The sequence below is a fragment of the Muntiacus reevesi genome, chromosome 22, assembly GCF_963930625.1.
Source record: "Muntiacus reevesi chromosome 22, mMunRee1.1, whole genome shotgun sequence".
NCBI classification, from domain to species: domain Eukaryota; kingdom Metazoa; phylum Chordata; class Mammalia; order Artiodactyla; family Cervidae; genus Muntiacus; species Muntiacus reevesi.
This window is the reverse complement of record NC_089270.1, coordinates 4,128,201-4,149,014: the sequence shown is the minus strand read 5'-3', so window position 1 is coordinate 4,149,014 and position 20,814 is coordinate 4,128,201. Positions and strand designations below refer to the sequence as shown.

Below are 20,814 nucleotides of genomic sequence, written 5' to 3'. Positions count from 1 at the left end.
AGCTGTTTTTCTGGAACTCTCTTGCTTTTTTGATGATCCCGTGGATGTTGGCAGCGTGACCGCGGAGCATTGGCCGGCCAGTTTGCTTGTCCCGTGGCCGCACCCGCCTGTGAGGAGGGCTGGGAAATGGGGCCAGTGCCTGTATCAGGAGGGAGTGGGTTTGGTGGAGTGAGGAGCCTTGGCCGGCCACTTTTCTGCATCATTTTTCTTGATCCCCTTTCTTCATAAGAAGTAATGCCTGGAGTCGATACGTTGAATGCTCTGCCACCCTCTTGCTTATGTGGTAGTTCTCACCATCTGCAGCATCAACACCTAAGTGCTTGACGTGACCCAGGGAGCATTCTGCATCCAACCCCCATCCTGTGCCACAGCCACAAAACCCGACCAAAACCTGACTTACAGTAACAGAGACAAAACCTGACGGAACGTGACTTAAGAGTTCTCTGGGGACTTCCCTGGTGGTCCAGTGGTTAAGCCTCTGTGCTTCTAAAGCAGGGCACACACATTCCATCCCTGGATCGGGGAGCTAAGATCCTGCAAGCCATGCAACTCAGCCCCAAAAAACCAAAGTGAGTCCTCTGAGCCAGCCGTGGTTACCCTGCGCCTCTGCCTGCTCTGCTGGCAAACTCCCGTTGTCCCTCTGAAAAGCCGTCTCTGAGCAGCTGTCCCCCCCAGACCCCCTCATTTGGGTACACAGCCCGTGGTCTTATTTTGCGACAGCACTCACACCCTCTGCAGCCCCCTCATCATGAGTTTCCTGCAGGTTGACGGCAGGGGCTGCGTCTTACGTAACTTATTTGTTCTGGTTCTGTTTTCCTGGCCAGTGCAGGCGCTTAATAGGTGTTCAGTAAATCCTTTATAGTCAATGAGGGAAAGACCGTGCATCTAAAACAGTAGTAAAGAAATCCGGAACCCTTAGCTCTTAAAATTTAAATATTTTCCTTTTCAGCTTTGTTATTGTTCTAGAATATGAGAGAAGCCCCTCCCTCTCCCCAACAGTTTGAGCTTCCCCGTCGGGTCACCCCGCGGTGTAGGTTTCAGATTGCATGTGTGGCGTCCACACCAGTGGTGTCTGTGAAACTGGCGTGTTCTTGTGGGAGGTTTTTGCCTTTTGTTTTTAATGGTAAACCTTCTTTTACATGTTTTCCCAAAGCTTCTCTTTGTTGAGAAATATGTAGGAAAGTTTTGACTTTTTATGTTCATCATTTTATTTTTGTCTTTTCCAGTTTTACACCTGCTACTGATTTTCCACTTTACTGTAATTTGTTATAGACTCTCTCTGAATTTAGTCCATAAAAATGTGTGTTATCACTACAGCTTGATATCCTGCTTTTTTTTTACTTATTGAAAACATTTTCTCACATGATTGAGCATTAGTTGTTCATGCATACTGATGCTTCGTGGTGGTATTCCGCCCTGTGAACCATTTACTGGCCCTACAATAAGGAAATGGTCTTTGTTCCTGCTTTTTGGTGATAAAATTGGCTGTGTGCGCCTCAGTGTGCGCTGTGTGCGTCTCAGATGACTCCCTGGGACAGAATCCCAGAAGTGCTTCTTGCTTCCTGACCGTGGCCCTGACCCCGGGTCGGCTCTGATCTGCCGTCTCCCCAGCTGGTGGTGGAGAGCCTCCGGGAGCCCTCTGTCCTGGGTGCAGGTTTATGGCAGTGAAGGTTCAGCCCCTGCTGTGTGAATGAGGAAACTCAGTGAGGGCCGGTGGGCTGTTAGAATTGTTCATAGCTCTGGCCTCCGGTTACTAAGTTGAAGTTTGGGAGGATTTGTCCTCCCACATCCTGCGGTCTGCAGAATGCAGGGATGCCTTTGGCTTCCTCCCTTCCTTTCCTTGGGCTCTCCTGGTGGCTCAGATGGTAAAGAATCTGTGTGCAATGCAGGAGACCCACGTTCGATCCCTGGACCGAGATGACCCCCTGCAAGAGGGCATGGCAACCCACTCCAGTACTCTTGCCTGGAGGATCCCATGGACAGAGGAGCCTGGTAAGCTACAGTCCATGTGGTCCCAAAGAGTTGGACATGACTGAGCAACTAACATGTCCACTTTTCACTTTTCTCCTCCCCCCTGGCACTTGCTCTGGCTCACGGGACTGAATGCTCTGAGCCCAGCACTGCTGGTTCACGCTGCCCGACCTTTACCTGACACGCTGTCTTTCCCTCTGCTCTGGTCCCCCGGGCCAATTTCTGCACAGCTTCACGGCCCAGCCCAGCTGACACCTCTTCTGTGAAGCCTTCCCAGCCGTGGCCAGGGCAGAGGCAGCCTCCTCCAGGCTTGCTGCCCTCTGTTCCCGCAGCCTCTCTTAGTTTAGTTCAGTGGTGTTCTGTCTCGCTCTTACTGTGGGCCCCTCGAAGACAGGGCCTGGGGCTTAGTCATCCCTGATGGCCAGCTGGTGTCCTTGCCTGGCCCTGGAGCGTTAGAATGTGACTCGGTTCTGTTCACTTGCCCAGCATGAGCTCTTGTTCTGGAGCCGCACGTAAGAGACTGGTCTGTTTGAATCCTCACGGGCAAGGCCTGCGGTGTGCACACTCGGGCTGAGTGTTTTCCGTACGAGAGGAGACAAGGATCCGCAGGGCTCCAGCGAATCCTGGGGCAGGGCCTGGACTTGCTGCTATGGAGGGAGAGGGCGCAGGCAGGCCGGCTCTGCGCGCCCCTGGGTTAGGGACCTGCACTAGCCTGATGGGTGGACACAGAGGAGACTGGAAACGTTTTTATCACAAAGCAGGTGTTCACAGTTCGGTTTTGCTTTAGCAAGTAGAATTGTTGGGCCGTTTAAAGCAAACTCTAAAGGTAATTCACTGTTCATGGAAACTGCTGGAAAGGAGTTAATCTTAAATTCATATGCGTAGATTAAAGCATCAATTAAACAGATAGCAGGGGAAGGGAACATTTATTAGTGAAGGAGCAAAGTTCTCAGCCTTTGCAACACAATAGAATTATTCAGAAAACTTGGGGAAAAAAAATTGTCCAGGCCCTGCCCTCGGAGACGTTTTAATCGGTTTAGGGTGAGAGCGGGGCATTAGGAGTTTTGAAAAAGCTGCCTAGGTGATTGTAGCTTGCAGCCAGGATTGAGAACCACCCTTGGAAAATACGGACTTAAGTCCAGATCCAAGCCTTTCGGTTTACTGCATGACCTTAGGCAAGGTTATGTCTCTGAATTTCCTCATTTTGAGGAAGATTATACATAAGGCTGTTGAGGATGGACACCCATGTCTCTGGTCATCATCGACTGTATTTCTTGAACTTGGCCCTCCCTCGGAGATGATCAGTGCTCAAAATGTATTTGTTGAGTGAAAGAAATAACATGTATGACTGACTAGGTGGTGGTGGTTAGTTGCTAAGTCGTGTCCAAGTCTTGCAACTCCATGGACTGTAGCCTGCCAGGATCCTCTGTCCATGGGATTTCTCAGGCAAGAATACTGGAGTGAGTAGCCATTTCCTTTTCCAGGGGATCTTCCCGACCCAGGGGTCAAATCTGTGTCTCCTGCATTGCAGGCAGTCTCCTGCATTAAAAGTAGATTTGCAACTGCTGCGCCACCAGGGAAGCCCCATGTGATTAGGGTCAGGATGAAGCGAGACGCGGTGCCCGGCCCTACGTAATGAACAGACTGCTGTCTGTGTCACTGATGAGCACTCTTAGCAGTCCCGAGCCGGGTGACTGAGTGGTGGGGCCTCAACGCCAGGAGTTCTTTCCTTACCCGAGGCCAGCAGCTTGGTACCAAGGTGGGCTTGGAGCCCAGCTCTGCCTGACACTGAATCCTGTGTATGCTTTTTCCACCTGAGGTCAGATCTTAGCCGTCATGATCCCTAAAATGGAAAGAGCATGGCCATTTCATCCCTTTTCTCAGCTGCCATTGTGGTCCTCAGACCGCTCATGATTCATGATGCTTGCAGACTGTTACTAACTAGCAACTCCGTTCCCCCTCTTTTCTTTGGTATCCAGAAATTAAGAATACATTTTTTTTTTTTTTTCCCCTTAGCAGTGTTCTGTACTACATTATGTAGGCATTTTTTCGCCATGTCTTCTCTTTCTCTCCACTTAAAAACCTAAGCTGATGTTAGAGAAGGCATCCCTGTTTAATCTTTCCTTCCTGTATTTAAATGTTGGGAGTGTTTGAAGGCGATTTCAAGGAGGTTGTGACCCAGGATAACACGGGGTTTTGTTTTGCTCTCTGACTTATCAGTGGGAGGCTCGGAGGCGGTGGTGCAGTTTCAGGGTTAGTTAATGAATTACCTGTTAATGCAGCAAATCCAGCAGGTCTTATGCCAGGCCTTGGGGGTGCAAAGCCCAAGTAAGTTTCCCCTCAATGTAGTGGGCAGTGGCGCATAAATAACTGACACAGAGCCCCCAGCTCTCCGTCACAGCCAGTGTGAGTGCTCTGGGGGCACAGAGAGGGGACTTGGCGGAAACGGGCTCCATCAGCCCAGAGGCTCCAGAGGGGAGCACCTGGGGCTGACTGGTGTTTGCCGAAAGTGGACAGAGTGAGCGCCCACGTGTGTGCCCCTGGAGAGTCACGTCCCTTCTCGGTCAGGACCTCGCTTCCCAGGGGCCACCACTGTTCCGACTTGTGTCACCAGAGGCTCGTTCCGCTTGTTGTGAACTTTGGCGGTATGGCGTCACACTGCGTGTACTTCGGTGTCTGGCTGTCTTTGCTCAGTTTTGTCCGAGCCTCGCCCCGGTGGTTCCCGTGTGCCAGCGGTGTTCATTCTCCCTCATTCTGCGCAGTTTTCAGTTGTACAGATAGACCCATCCCTTTGCGTTCTCCTGTGGATGGATGTTTCGTTTGTTCCGCTCGTGAGCACTGGGAAGAACGCTGGGCGTAGTGTCTCTCTGTGCACGTAAACCTCAGGTGGACTCGCTGGGTCTGCTTTCGTGGACGAGGCTGGGTGGTCTTCCGGGGCGACTGTCCCAGAACGTGCTCAGACGCAGTGCACACGGCTCCCTCCTCTCCCAGCCTTGGTGGTGTCTGTTTCCTGGCTTTTTTTCCTTTTTGTCATTCTGGTGATAGGGCTGGGGTATTTAGCTTTCATTTACATTTCTCTGATGACTCAGGATTCGGTGCACTGTTTCGTATCTTGCTGATTGTTGAGAATCTCCCTTTGTGGCTTGCCTGTCAAGGTTTGTCTTAACTGGTTTGTCGGCGTGCTGTCTGTATTCAGAAGGAGAGTCCTTTGGGAGAGGTAGGTATTGCAGTATCTTCTGGTGGTGGTGGTTTGCTCACTAAGTCATGTCCAACTCTTGCGACCCCACGGACTGTAACCTGCCCGGCTCCTCTGTCCATGGGATTCTCCAGGCAGGAATACTGGAGTCGGTTGCCATTTCCTTCTCCAGGGTATCTTCCTGGCGCAGGATTTGAGCCCGGGTCTCCTGCATTGCAGGCAGATTCTTTACCGACTGAGCCACGAGGGAAGCCCATATCTTCTACACTATGGCTGACTTTTTTATTCTCTTAATATTTTAAAAGTTTGCTTTATTAACTAACAAAAGTTCTTCATGGTGATGAATTCTGCTTTATAGAATTTTTCTTTTTATCGTTAGTGCCCTCTGTGTCCTGTTTAAGGAAGTCTGAGTTATCTTCTGGGTTTCCCAGGTGGTGCTAGTGGCAGAGAGCCTGCTTGTCAGTGCAGGAGACTTGAGAGACACAGACTCGGCCCTTGGGTTGAACACGCCGGAAGCGACTTAGCGTGCAGGCGCATTACCCTCTAGAAACTTTGCTTGCCCTTACCAACTCGATCCGTAGTCCATCACAATTAGGTTTCTGTTACAGTGTGAGGTAGTGACCAGTTAATCCTTACATATTGTAAAGATCATCCATCCCACTGAGCCTTTGAAGTAAGTCAGGTGGCTGTGTATGTTCCATCATCTATTTGCTCGCTCACTGATATTCTCTTAATTACTATTACTGTATCATAGGTCTTGATATCTGTAGAGTAGCTGTCCTACTTTGTTCTTCTTTAGCATTGTTTTGGTTATTCTAGGTCATTTTCATTTCCCTATAAATTTTAAAAGTCAGTTTGGCAATTACTACAAAAAATCTGCTCTGATTTTGTTTGGGATTACATTGAATCTGTTGGTTATTTTTTACTACAGAAGAATTATATAGTAGAAGACTTCTAATCTAATCTATAGTAGACTTCTCATCTCTGAATATGGTATATCCTTTCATTTATTTAGTTTTTAAAATTTTTTTCCACACTATTTTATTGTTTTTTTATGTAGAGGTTTTGTGTTTCATTAAATTTATTCCAAGATGCGTGTTATTTTTGATGGTTTTTACAATGCCATTTTATAAGCGTTAGTTGGAAATGGAGTTAGTTTTTGTGCATAGACCTTGACTCCCAGAATCTTGCTCAATTCAGTTCTTACAGTTTATCTGTAGTTTCTTTTGATTTTTCTCTGTAGAATATCATGCTGTCTGTGGATGGATTTGTTTCTTTCCAATTCTTACACTTTTAATTTACTTTTCTTAAGTTATTGCGTGGACCAGCATCTCCATACAGGTTAAATTGAAGTGATACTGGCAGAGAGTCTTGTATGGTGCTGGTCTCTGGGAAAGCTTTCACCATTTCCCCACTAAGTGTGACTTTTGCAATAAGATGTGTTTTATTAGATGCCTTACTTTATAGTAATAAGTATTTAAAAAGAATCATATTAAGGAATCTGATAACAATTGTTTGCTTTTATTCATAGTTTTACGATTTAAAAAATCATGACTGTGTTGCATTTATCAAATGCTTTTTTCCCCCCACATCTATTGATGATGCGTTTTCTCTTTTATTTTCTTTATGTGGTGAATAACATTTTTCTAATGTTAAGTAAACTAACTTTGCTTCCTTAGAATAATCTCAGCTGTTCTTGATAGATCGTCCTTTATATCCTTAGAATAATCTCAAATGTTTTTGATAGATCATCCTTGTTGGATTTGATTTGCTAATATAAATATAATTAAAATTTTTTTCTGCCTCTATTCATAAGAGTATAGCCTGTAATTTTCCTTTCTTACAATGTTCTCTGTCCAGTTTTGGTGTGAAGATTATGTTTACCTTATAAAATAGGTTGAGGAATGTTCTTGTTTCTGTTTTCTCAAAGACTTTCTGTAAGATTTTTCTCTGGTGGTTAAATGAACCGACCAGTGTGTTAAAACTCAGAGACCTGCACACCAAAAAGTCAGTTCTATTGTATATGAATTTTTAAAAATAATAAAAAGCCTTTATGGGAATTTAACATGTATGCATGTACATACTAACCCATGTCAGATAACCCTCCCAGGGTCGTTAGAAAGTCCTGTTTTTCTTGATGAATCAGACCTATAAATGCATCAGTTGAGTGACATAATAAATTTGCTGTGGTGGGGGGATAGTAAAAGGTTTGTTTTCTGAAAGAGTTTGTGCAGGTTTCTTCCTTAAATGTTCAGAAGAATTCACCAGTGAGACCATCTGGACCTGAGTTTTCTCTGTGAGTTTTAAAATTATGGATATTTCTGGAAACATTTTTTTTGCTGAGGTATAATTATAAAACATGAGTCCTGCAGGTTGAGGAAGAACTTGGCAGGACTGTAGGAACACGCGTGTTCTGGAGCCTCCCGAGGAGGAGCCTGCAGGTGAAGCCCGGGAAAGCGGGCCGTTGCCGGGGCTCTGGCCGCAGCTCCTCCCGGGGCTTGGTGAGAAGCCCCTGCAGTGGCCGCTCTGTGAACCTCTGCAGCAGCTTCGCGGCCCTCAGAGTGAGTCTCCTGCGCCCGCCTTGTGAATGGCCGCTCCGGTCTCACCCTGAGGCACAGATGGAAGCGTGTCAGTCTGACCCCTCCGGTAGTGAGGAGTTCGAGCAGAAGTGCTAAGTAGGCGAGCAGGAATTGTTTGAAGTGTGTACGTGTAGTCAGAACAGTGCTTCTCAAGCCTTAGCTGCATCCGAGCCACCTGGAGGGCCTGGTAAGCAGCTTGCTGGGCCGCGCCACAGGCTTTCTGACCCAGTAGGTCTGGGTGGGGCTAAGATGTGTATTTCTAGCCAGCTCCCAGGTAGGTGACGCTGCCTCTGGTCCAGACTCCCACTCTGGGGTCCCCGGCTTTGCAGAGTGTGTCCATTAGCGTCCGCTGCCCTGGGGTGGGAGTCGTGTCCATCTTGTTCCCTGGTCCCAGGGCCGGGGACAGATGTGTGCTGAGGGCCACACGGTACCCTCTTAGCACCCATGCTTGTCTGTTTTTTCTTTTTAGTTGCAAAGGTTTGATGTTTTTTTAAATAAAGCAGCAGTATAGTACTTTGTAACATAAAGTAAATTTTCGCTCTGTTTCTCACCAGCTCCTCTTGCCAGAGATGTCTGCCTGCTGTCTCCAGTCAGATGTCTTTTGTGTAATTTCAGACATACAGACATGTGCCAAATAGGCCTGGACGATGGGGCTGATTAGTAGCAAGAGAACCCCAGCTGGGCGCCTGGAGGATTGTCTTACCATGGGCTGACTGTTGACAAATGATTGAATGAGGCCTGGCCCGAGGGCCATGATACCCATGATATCTTGTAGTTTTAGAATAGATCCATTCTATAGACCTTGAAGTTGCTAATTAGATCTTGTCCCTTAAAAAAGCTTTAATGCTATTTGAAGTCATGGAGGGACAATCCCCTAGTGATGGTTCTAAGGCAAGTGTTTGGACAGAGACTTAGTGACCATGTTTGTGACTCACCAGAAAACCTGGTTACTTCTGCACAAAGCACAGTGTCTGGCCCAGAGGAGGTGCTCAATTGTTCCAGGTACTCTTTGCCTGCCTTCTCAGTCCACAGCGCCTGTGGGCTTTGGGGTCAGGTGAGCCTGTCCTGCTGTGCTGTGGCTCTGGGTCTCTGCAGGGCGCTGAGCTGCACGAGTGGGTCTGTGTGAGGCCCTGGAAACCTGGTCGATCAGCCTTCCTCCCAGACTGCCTACACCCAGCCTCCCAGGGACTGGCTAGGAGTCAGAGCCCCGCACACCCTACCAGTTCGCCTTTCCAGCCGGTCCACTCCGCCCAGCCTTCCTTAGCCTTCCAGACTGTGTGGAGCGGGCTCAGAAGGGCGCCCGTGGTGGTGCCCAGGACTGCGGCTCCGCCGGGCAGGAATGTTCCCAGGGGAAGCACGCGCTCCTGTGGCTGGCTCCTCAGAGCCAGGCGCTGCCGGAAGACGTGATGGCCGTCTCCCCTGCGTTGCTGTTGACGGACAGGTTGGTGGTTGCGGTCTTGCCTCTCTCGCTTCTGCAATTGCAGACTTAACTGGAGCACGGTTCCTCCCGTGTTAGATAGGTTTTAACGTGGTTTAGCTCCCCACCTCCAAGCCCGCATGGGGCAGACTTGTTTCCTCGGCTGTTCTGCAGGTTAACGTGGGGTGATCCTGCTGTGTGTGCCAGGAGCGCGAGTTTACATTCGTGCTCACTGTCCCCTGCCCCTCACCCCGAGTGTTGGCACTGCTTTTAGCAGATTAAATGTTTAGCATCAGCTGATGCTTGGATAATATTTTTGAAAAAGGAGAGAGACTCCTGGGGACTTTTAACTGTGTGTGGAACTAGGAATTTGGGGCACAGTGCTTGTGGTCATAAGACCTCGGTGTCTTCCTTACTTCCTTTTTCCCACAAGGTAGGTAGAATCTGATCACACAGGAGGTTTGCTCTGCAGAATGCGGCTTTTCCTTGGTGTCTCTCTGACAGTCAGAGTGGGCCAGCCTCTTCCCCTCGTGCTTTCAGAGCAGAGCCGAGGCCTGGTGTGCGTCTATGCGGCCGTGGAGCACGTCAGTCGTGGGGGGTGGGAATCTGGAAGAAACACGTGGGAGGCGGACTTGCAAGGAGTCCGTGGAGCTTCTCCCCTTGTCTGCCACACGTGAGTGTCAGGATTGAGCTGTCTCTCGAGGAGTGAATTTTTTTACCTCACTGAGCCTGTGTGAGGTTATGCTGTCTGTATCGTAGTAACTATAGCACCTTTCCTGTAGCATTGTTTCACACATAAAGTACCCAAGAAGTGCCTGCTGCCGGAGCCTGACAGGTGGTCTGTGACTCAGGAGATGCTGGAGGAGATACCCAGCTGGGCCAAGCAGTCCTCTGGGGAACCGAACGCTGCCTATTTCTGTTGGTTTCCGAATGCTGTGGGATCAGAAGTCGCCAGCAGTTTGTCACTGAGACAGGAGCGAGAGCGGGAAGCCTCAAGTAATTACTGAATCACAGCCAAGAGTTCGAATGTACGGCCTCTTGAAGGAGGAAGACATCCGAGGTCCATTTCTCAAGACTCTGAGAAGTTCTGAGAAACCCTGGGGAGTGTGGGTGGCTTGTGGAACCTGCTCCACCGGGTTGGTGAGGACTGTCCTCCCGTCCCAGCCGTCCTCCGCCCTCCGGGACAGCCTCTCCCTGGGCAGGACTCCTCGCCCGCTCCCAGTCCTGGCTGCTTCAGTTTTAAATGGACAGGAGTAACTCTCTGATAATCTTTATGAAAATTCCCTGTAAAAGCACACGTTTGATGAGTTTGAGTCTTTTCCTGTAGGCCGGGAACCGTTTTAGACACTGGAGGCCCATAGTAAGTGGAAGAGACGGTGTTCATGCTCACAGACTCTGACTTGTCACGGTGACAGCATCTAGCAATGTATCCACGTGTCCGCGGTGGCGCTGCGCTCAGCTCACACGCAGCGTTTGACCCCGCGAGGGCAGGGACCCAGGTCTTGCTCCTCGCAGGCCTCTTGTCAGCGAGCATTCTCACTTGCTCCTCGAATTGCCTTCTTTTGGTTTCAGTAACTCGGGAAAGTTAGCTCGGGGGGTGGAGGTGAAGGTAACAGCCTCAGCCTCACCACCTGTGAAGACAGCCTTGCAACCTTTGTATCGGCCCTTGGCTCTGTAATCACTCACCTAAAAGCAGAGATGTGGGATGTTGGACCGTGCCAGAGTTTGGTGACCTGTGAGCTCAAGCGGCCACTGCGTCACTCATCCCAGGGTTCAGAAGCAATTAAAACTGGGCTTATGACAGTATTAGGGATGCCTGACTATTAGGACCTCTCCAGTTCCAGTTCAGTCGCTCAGTGATGTCTGACTCTTTGCGACCCCATGGACTGCAGCACGCCAGGCCTCCCTGTCCATCACCAACTCCCGGAGTCCACCCACAGCCATGTGCATTGAGTCGGTGATGCCATCCAACCATCTCATCCTCTGTTGTCCCCTTCTCCTCCTGCCCCCAATCCCTCCCAGCATCAGGGTCTTTTCCAGTGAGTCAGGACCTCTCACTGGTACCCAGTTAGGTACAACTTTGGGTACCTAGTTAGTTTTTTTTTTTCCTTGAAGAGCATTCCCCAAATTGTATGACCTTCGAGGCTCCCCAGACGTAGCTTTGCCCTTGCAGATGGGCAGCGGGAGGCGGGGTGGGGGTGGGGGTGGGGCACTGGAGGCGCCCCGCACGTGGCCCAGCCGGAGGCCCCGCTCAGCTCGGGCTCACGCTCAGGCGGCCTGGTCCTTGGTCTTTCTGTGTCTGCCTTTTCATCTTTCACGTCCTCCCCACCCCACGCCCTTGCAGCTTCTTGGCTTTCTGATGGGAAAAGCGCAGGAGTGGGACGGGACCGCGCCTGCAGCGCCCTGGTGACTGCTCGCTGGCTCCGCGTGCCTCTGCAGGGCGGCCGGTAGCCAGTCTTCCTTCGTATCACAGGGCGGCTGGGCCATGTCGTGGGGCAGCCCCCATCTGTCTGCCGCCTCTGGCCTGGTTGTGAGCCCCCGCTGGGCGGCCTCGGGGACTTACCTCGCTCTGAGGCCGTTTTCCTTGGGCACTGTCACCATTTCTGGCTTGCTGGCTCGGCCTCTGAAGCCCAGGGACCCGCGTGGGCTGGGACCCCGGCCCTCCCGGGCATGGCCTCCAGCCTGCCCTGCTCAAGGGCCCTCGCGGGACCCGCTCTGAAGGTGCAAGAGGCTCAGTGATCTCCTTCAGTAGCTTCCGTCCTCTCTTCCAAGAGGCTTTTTGTTTGTGTATCAGTCGCGCGATCGTGGGACATTTTCGTTTCCTCTTCAGCTCTTTTGCTTCAGACATTCGGCCTTAACACGGCAGGCGCTCCCTGAACTCACTGCGCGATGCTGCCAGCTGCCCCTGGGGTTGGATGAGGCCTTTCTGATTCGAAGGACGGGGTGAGAATGGTGCAGAAGCAGTTCATTTTTTTTATCGGCAGGAATTCCTCGTTTAACAGCAACTTTTTTATTTCTTTTTAACTTTTTTCAAAAGGTGATGCATTTGCACAGCTCAGAATGCAAAGAGCCCGGGAGAGTACGTGATGAAAACTCCCCTTTCTGCCCTGTGCTTTCGCCCCCAGCAGCCCGTCCCGGGAGCAGTGGCGACGGTGCTCCATCTGTGTCTTCTCAAGCTGGACTGTGTGTGTCAGGCAGGTGCATATGCAGGTGTTAACACAGCATGCCCTACAATGATCTGTGGTGTACCTTGCTTTTTTTCCTTTAAAAATGGACACTTCACCGTCTTTCAGAAAGTGCCTCCTGACCCTTTAAGGCTGCGTACGCTAGGATCACGTGCCCTTGGGCCCCTTCAGTCTTTCTGGGATACCTGAGTGAAAGTCTCACTTGGCCAGAGCACCGTCTCAGCGTGGCTCTCTGCACACTCCTAGGGCTCAGTGGCCGCGTGTGTGGCGGGCGGCCCCAGTGCAGGGCCACACCTTTGTCAGAAGGTGAGGGCCGTCAGGCCTTGGGCTGTTGGTGCCCCACGCACACGCGGCTGCCTTTCCCCGCTTTGGATGTTGGCCTCCCCTGTGCCTCCTGCCGACGGGGCGCACTGGACGAGCCTTCGACGGTGAGGACCCGGTGACTCAGAGCGTGGAGGAGGCTGAGAAAGGGAAAGCTGTGCCTGAATCTCTGCGGGCTGACTGCTCCTGGTGAGGACTGGGGTCCCACAGGCCCATCCTGTCCCAGGTCAATGTCAGTGAGCAGCCTTGTTGCTGCATCTGACGGCGCTCGTCTCCCGCAGCCTGGCATCTGCCAGGCCTGTGCGTCCAGCCTCACGGGGGACCTGGCAGACTTGACACACTGCGGTTTATGTTTTTTAAAACGTCTTATTTTGTATTGGGGTATAGCCAGTTAACCATGTCGTGATAGTTTCATATGAACAGCTAAGGGACAGCCATACATAAGCAGGTATCCACTCTCCCCCAAACTCCCCTCCCAGCCAGGCTGCCACATATCACTGAGCAGAGTTCCCTGTGCCACACAGTAGGTCCTTGTTGGTTATCCATTTTAAATACAGCGGAGTGTACATGTCCATCCCACACTCCCTAACCGGCCCCTCCTCCCCGGCAACCATAAGCTTGTTCCCTGAGTCTGGGCACACCGTTATTTTAAACGTGACTTGGTCATTGGTGTCCCATATCTTGTCCTCTGAGTTGTGCCTGTTGAGACAGGAATAAGTATTTTGCCAGCCGTGGATAAATGCTGGGGGAGACCCTGGCTCCTTTTTCTTGCCTTCGGCTTTCTTGCCCCCTCTGGCTTTGAGGATGACGCTCTTCCCTTGTAGCTGGATGTGGCTGACCTGTTGACAGACTCTAATGTGTGTTTCCTGAGGCTCTTCAGCTTTATTGTAAAATGGATCTGATGTGCATTAACCATAGTCCTCTGGTGGGGCCCGCGCCTCCTGGGTCACCTTCCTTCAGCCCGCCGACCTTGATGCCTGCCTTCGGGTGCAGAGCGCTGGCTCGGAGAGGCTGCTTGAGCCAGAGGACAGGGGCTCCCTGCTTGGCCCCTCGGTAACTTTCTGGGGCCCCGTGCGTGTGCGGGTGTCTGTGTGCCGCCCGTGAGCCCGGCGCCTGCGTTCACCCTCGTGCCTCCCTGTGAGGCCGCCCCTCCTGGCTCCCCATCAGGAGTGCTTTGAGGGTGGGGGGTTTAGTCGCCAAGTCGTGTCCGACCCGTGCGACCCCATGCCAGGCTCCTTTGTCCATGGGATTTCCCAGACAAGCATACTGGAGTGGGTGGCCATTTCCTTCTCTGGGGGATCTTCCCAACCCAGGGATCGAACCCGGGTCCCCTGGCTTGCAGGCGGACTCTATACCATCTGAATGGGTGGAGGGAAGGGCGAGTGTGAGAGTGCCGGGAACTCGGGTCCACCTGCGCTTTCCAGAGAGGGCCCTGGGCTCTGGGAGGGATGCCGTTGGAGTTCGGCGGGGGCCCAGGGCTCGCGGGTCTTAGAGCTGCGCCTGAGGGACCGCTGAGGCCGAGGTGGGGGCCAGCCCTGGAGGCCCCGGGGCGGAGGGCAGTGGGCGAGAGCGGAGTTGAGGAGAGCCTGAGGGTCTCTGAGCATCGAGGGCTGCCTGTTCCTGCCGTGCAGCGTGGTGGGCGCCCACAGTGGCCCCGGCCGCGGGAGTGAGGCTGGGGGCTGCAGAGCGGCACCTCCACTCCGGCCGCCCTGCCACCTTCGGGGGGCTTCTGGGGCCGTGCTGCTGAGGCCCCCACGCCGCAGCCGGCCTCGGGGCAGCGAGTCCTCTGTCCCCCAGGGTCTTCAGCGGCGTCCCTGCGGCCACCACGCCCACAGCCCTCGCCCGCCAGCCTTGAGGAAGGGGCTCCTGGGGAGTTAGGTTGTAGGCTGTGCCTGCTACGTGTGTGTGGTGTGTGCGTGTGCTGCTGCGTGCGGGTGGGCGGCGCGGGACTCTGCAGAGTGCTGGGAGGCGGTGGAGGCCTTGTGGAGGGGCCGGCTGCACCCTGGGGAGGGTGCGGGCAGCCTGGTGGTGTCACTGCCTGCAGTGCGGGGACGCGTCCCCTCCGTTTCCCCTCGTCTCCGCTCTTCAGTCTGAGACTGAGGGGAGGCCGGCGCCGGTCCCCGATGCAGCCGGTGGACGGCCGGTGGAGGAGGCGCTCGTTCCCTGTGGCGGGCTTTTCGCCCTCCCCCCAGGGCCCTTCCCTGGGGCGCCGGTTCTAGGTCCTCGTGGCCACCTTGAGCCATCGTCACCCCTGCTGGCTGCCACCCTTGGGCCACCCCTCCGCTGTCTACCAGCCTCCCCAGCTGCCAGGAGCCCCTGGGGGACCCCTCCCCTGCTCAGAGGTTTCCGCTGTCTCATCCTCAGTCCCGAGCTCCGACTTGTCCAGATTGACTCTGTCGCCTTGAGTCTGCCTGCATGCCGGTCTGCGGGCCTCACCCTAGGAGGGGGCCGGCTCCCCCTGGCCTGGGATGGGTCCCAGCCTGCCCCCTCCCCCCTGAGGACACGCACGGTGGAAGGACCACTGCCTTCTCCAGCGGCACGAGGGCGCTCCGCCTCTGGGACCCAGGCTGGGCTACAGCGTGGTCACAAAGCTCGCGTGGGGACACCCCCAGGGACCCAGACACCTCCTCCCTCCGGGCCCTGTTGGACTGGCGGGAGCAGCCCCACGTGTGGGCGTCCCCGAGGGCATCTCTGAGCCCCACACCTGGACCGCAGCACAGGGGCTGAAGGCACAGGTCGGCCTGGGCGCTCGCTCTGCATCTGGCCCCTGGAGTGGGTCCTGTGATGGGCAGAGGTGCGCCCTGGGCTCCCCCTGGCTCCTGGGCCCAGCAGCCGCTCCACAGCAGTCTCCCCGGGACCGTGACGGTAAGGGGAGCAGGTGGCGGGGAGCCTTTGCTGGCTAGGCTCCCTGCTCCCTGCACCAGTGCTGGAGCTGCAGGTGACATGCGACTGAAGCTTGGAGCGAGTGCTTTCTGCTCGGAGCTCCTGGGTACTTGTGGTGACCTTAGCAAGACACAAAAAATAATACATCCAAAGATACCATTTACAGACCTTTCAAAAAGCATGGCCTGTAATGTATAGCTTAAGTTCTTATGCTAAAAATAACTATGCAACTTTGATTTTTTTTTTTTTGGCCTCGCCAGGTGGCATGTGGGATCTTTGTTCCCCAACCAGGGATGTAACCCACGCCCCTACATTGAAAGTGCAGAGTTGTAACCTCTGGACTGCCACGGAAGTGTCCCACCACTTTGAGTTTTGATAAACTTTATCTGCACTCTGTCTGTGTGACGTTATGTAGCCTTAGCAGTGGACAGAAAAACCAAGGTTTCTGTTGCCCCTGGTTCACTTCCGTCAGTCGTCTCCAGTGAAAAGCACTGCGATTTACACTCAGCCTCCAGATCACAAAGCGTTTCCCCGTGCCCAGGCGCCTCTGAGTGGTTCCCTGCTGTTACCCCTCCACACCCTTGGGAACTCCCATCCCTGCAGTCTGGTCAGGGTCCTCGGGAAGGTGGCCTCTCGTTCCTGGCCCTCTCCTTTCCAGGTGCCTTTGATTTCCTCGCCTTTGCCCCTTGGCGCCCAGTTCTCTTCCCCAGGGGCACCTCCTCTCTTTAGCAAAATGTAAGCCCTTAGAACCCAAGCTCTGGATGCCCAAATTCTTAGACCCCTTCTGGGTGCCAAAGGATTCGGTGTGGTTTAAAATGTGTAGTACATCTCTTTCACCGCTGGCTGAATCCTAGATGTTAAACAGATTGGGCCTGGAGACACCTCAAACATCATTTCTTACAAATGTGAATAGACATTGCCTTGGGGATATGAAACCAACTTCTGAATAGGTTCCATTATAACCACAGGAGAAAAGCAAGGAAGAACACAAAGAACCTTGTTTGAAAGCTTCTGTAACACCTGGGAGATATGACTTTAAATTTATAGAGGCTTTGCAAGCAACATATAAGGAGCTTCCATGTTTCCTTTACCCGAATCCACTAGCTGCTTACATGTCATTCCTTTTGTTTTACCCATTCTGTGAGCAAGGTGTCCTACGTGGGCACGTGAGGGTTGCGGGGAAGCACAGCAGAGGCGGCTGGGATGCGCCTCTTTGCTGTTGCTCAGTCACTCAGCCGTGTCCGACTCTGCGACCCCATGGACGGCAGCACGCCAGGCTTCCCTGTCCATCACCATCTCCCAGAGCTTGCTCAAACTCATGTCCATCGAGTCAGTGATGCCATCCAGCCATCTCATCCTTTGTTGTCCCCTTCTCCTCCTGCCTTCAGTCTTTTTCAGCATCAGGGTCTTTTCCAGTGAGTCAGTTCTTCGTATCAGGTGGCCAAAGCATTGGAGCTTCAGCTTCAACATCAGTCCTTCCAGTGAGTAATCAGGGTTGATTTCCTTTAGGATTGACTTGTTTGATCTCCTTGCAGTCTAAGGGACTCAAGAGTCTTCTCCAGCACCACAGTTCAAAAACATCAATTCTTCAGCCCTCAGCTTTCTCTATGATCCAACTCTCACATCCATACATGAATACTGGAAAAATCAGTGCTTTGACTGGATGGACCTTTGTCGCCAAAGTAATATCTCTGCTTTTTAATATACCAATTAGGTTTGTCATAGCTTCTCTTCTAAGGAGCAAGCGTCTTTTTAATTTCATGGCTGCAGTCACCGTCTGCAGTGATTTTGGAGCCCAAGAAAATAAAGTCAGTCACTGTTTCCACTGTTTCCCCATCTATTTGCCATGAAGTGATGGGATCGGATGCCATGATCTCATTTTTTTAAATGTTGAGTTTTAAGCCAACTTTTTCATTCTCCTTTCACGTTCATCAAGAGGCTGTTTAGTTTCCTCTTTCTTTCTGCCATAAGGGTGGTGTTATCTGCATATCTGAGGTTATTGAGATTTTTCCCAGCAATCTTGATTCCAGCTTGTGCTTCCTGCAGCCCAGCATTTCACATGATGTACTCTGCATACAAGTTAAATAAGCAGGATGACAATATACAGCCTTGTTGTATTCCATTCCCCATTTTGAACCAGTTCGTTGTCCCATGTAAGATTCTAACTATTGCTTCTTGACCTGCATACAGGTTTCTCAGGAGGCAGGTAAGGTGGTCTAGGATTGCCATCTCTTTAAGAATTTTCCATAGTTTTCTGGGATCCACAGAGTAAAAGGCTTTAGCGTATGTTTTTCTCAAATTATCTTGCTTTCCCTATGATCCAATGGAAAGTATACCAGAAGGGCACTCTCTGCTGTGACCACAGCACAGCTAGCAAGATCAGGAAATGTAATATGACCCAGGGCTGCTCTACTCTGTAGTCTGTGTTCACATGGCGTCTGCTGTCCCGGTAGTCTTCTTTATGCCTTTTTTGGCCCATGGTTCAGGATGTGGTACAGGATCCACCTGTTGTTGTTCAGTTGCTGAGTTGTGTCTGATTCTTTGTGACCCTATGGACTCCAGCAGTCCAGGCTTCCCTGTCCTTCACTGTCTCCTGGAGTTTGCTCAGACTTATGTTCATTGAGTCAGTGATGCCATCCAGCCATCTCATCCTGTCACCCCCTTCTCCTCCTGCCTTTAACTGTCAGGTCTGTCTGTGTGTGTGCTGTGCTGAGTTGCTTCAAGTCCTGTCAGATTCTTTGCAACCCTGTAGACTAGCCCACCAGGCTCCTCTGTCTGTGGGATAATCCAGGCAAGAGTAGCGGCATGGGCTGCCATGCCCTCCTCCAGGGGATCTTCCCAGCCCCGGGACAGCGCCCACGTCTCCTGAGTTTCCCGCACTGGTGGGGGCTCTTCACCACCTGAGCCACCGGGGAGCCCCCGGGTCATTAGCCCCCTTTTAATCTGGGACAGTTCCTCAGTCTTTCTTTGTCAGCTGAGAGAAATGGACCATCTAAAAGCTGAGGATTCTGTTTTATCAGGTGGCCTTACTGAGGACTATAGCCTGGGAAGGCAGCCTCTCTGATAGCTTTGATGGAACCGGGGTATAGAGGAGTTTTTGCTGAAGAAAACAAAAACAAAACACCATGTAGTGAAACATCAAAACATTACTGCTAATCATGAAAAACAGCCATCTCGTGTTAATGACTGTAGAGCTTTTCTGTGTATGGGAAGATGGAGAAGTCTGGGCTGATTAAAATCATTCTTTTGAAATACATCATTGCTCTATGGGGCCAGTATCCTGGTTTTCTGCATCTTGACCCCCCTCAGGGTGTACCGTTAGAGATGGCTACAGTGGCTGGTGGCTTGGTGGGAGGCAGCATTCTTTGTTTACCAGAATGATGGGCGGTGTTTTTTGTCCACCTGGGACGCTGACATTTTTAGAGTCAGAGTCGTTGTTTCACGGCTGTCCCTCTGTTTCGGTGTGTTCCTGTTTCCTCATGATGATATTCAGGTGATGCATTTTTTGGTAACTGCCATCAACCTGGTGTGGTGTTCTCAGCATCAGAGGAGGTGCCCTGCACTGTCCATCCTGATGCTGAGGATGCCCACTGTGATCACTTGGCTAGGGAGGTGTCTCCACTGTGAAGATAATTAATTTTGTCTTTGTAATCAACAAGTAATTTGTGGGAGATACTTTCAAACTACGTAAAAATCCTTTTCTTCATCCAGTTTCACCTACTAGTTTTAGCACCCATTGACTAATACAGAGGTCCGTCAGTCTTTTTCTGCTCACTGTTGTTTAGTTGCTAAGTCATGTGTGACTCTTTGTGACCCCATGGACTGTAGCCCGCCAGGCTCCTCTGTCCATTGGATTTCTCAGGGAAGAATACTTATTTGGGACATTCTAAGAATTTTCCTTCCACCTTCACTCGTGTTTTCATTTTTCTATTTATATCCATATCCCTTTGGGCTCATGGATTTCTTTTTTTATTGGTGGGTTATAATCCCTTGTTGTCATTATGTATTTTGATGATCACATTCCAGATTTAGTCAGCGAGAGCCCTTTCAAGCTGGGTACTGTTTTTGTTAAACCTGTCGCCATATTTCTTTGAGCACCTTCTTTCTAGCACGCAAGACGCTTCATGCTTATCTTAAACTTTCCAGTGGGCCCTAGAAACCATTCATTTTCAATGAATGAGCCAATGCAGTGCGTTCCAAAACAGTTTATTTTGTAGCACTGTTTAGGATTTATTTGTGTTATTCGGGTATGTTTATATGTTGTTGGGAGGGAAGACCGTGTGACTGTTTCATGAGTGGCTTTCTTTTTATGATACATGGAGACTTTATAAGTAGATAATATAGATTTACCTTATAGATAATTTAAACTAAGTTACAGGTTAGTACTAGAGCAGCTGTTACCCTTTGAGCACTGATCATGTACCTGTACCTTTAATTCCTATAGTGACCCTTGTTAAACATGAGGAAACTGAGTCTCAGAGAAGTTAATGTGCAGATCAGAGTCACACAGCTGGTGAATGGCTGAGCCAGGGTTTCAGTTCAGTTTGGCCTGACTTGGAAGCTCACTTTTTCCGGATGTGCTTTATTACACTGTAATACATATGCTTACTCTCAATGACAGAACTTGTACATGTTTTCATTGAATTACAAAAAGCTTACTTGTGGTTCAAGAGCTTTTCACCTGCTGCATAATTCCGTGTCTACAGGAAAATCAAGTCTGCAGAATTAAAGTCTGTGATTCAGCATATTGATCTCTCAAAGGAAAGTCTGCTTGTTTTCACTAGAGTGATTCAGCTGTCCTCGTGTTTCTGTTAAGTATCCAACAATTCCCTCACTCTTTTATTTTCTTCTTACAGGAATTTGCTTGCTAGAAAACAGAATGCAAGACTTGACAAACAAAATGACTTGGGATGGAAGTTATTTGGAAAAGTACCACTTCGAGAGAATGCTCAGAAAGATTCAAAGAAGTTACACAAGGTATACAGGATACAAAGACACAGAAATATGGGGTACAGCATCCATTTATGAGCCTTGCATAAATGACCATTATTGAGGCTTTGAAATTGGAAAGCTTTGTTTTAACTTGCATGCCAAGTACCTGCTATTTAAGTCTGTCTTCAGAACCTGGGGGACTTCAACCTTCTTCTTCCAGCTTGTATGCGCACATGGGAAAGTTGAGAGGGCTGGGCTTTAGAATTTGATTAAATTTAATCAGTTTTTTCCCAATAAGAGTTACAAATGTGATCAAATTTTTATTAATTG

The 20,814-nt window shown here is 50.9% G+C and overlaps 1 protein-coding gene across 5 annotated transcripts in view; it reads left to right on the top strand.

Moving 5' to 3' along the window:
• The window catches only part of TBC1D14 (TBC1 domain family member 14), a 106,100-nt gene that overhangs the window by 26,595 nt on the left and 58,691 nt on the right, over positions 1-20,814 (top strand). For 4 of the 5 annotated variants that reach the window (XM_065913909.1, XM_065913910.1, XM_065913908.1 and 1 more), the window contains one exon: positions 20,409-20,529. In XM_065913909.1, coding sequence (XP_065769981.1) covers positions 20,409-20,529 — 121 coding nt within the window. Of the gene's footprint in view, positions 1-9,019; positions 9,188-20,408; positions 20,530-20,814 lie in introns of those variants that run through there. The other variant, XM_065913912.1, reaches the window with a different exon arrangement.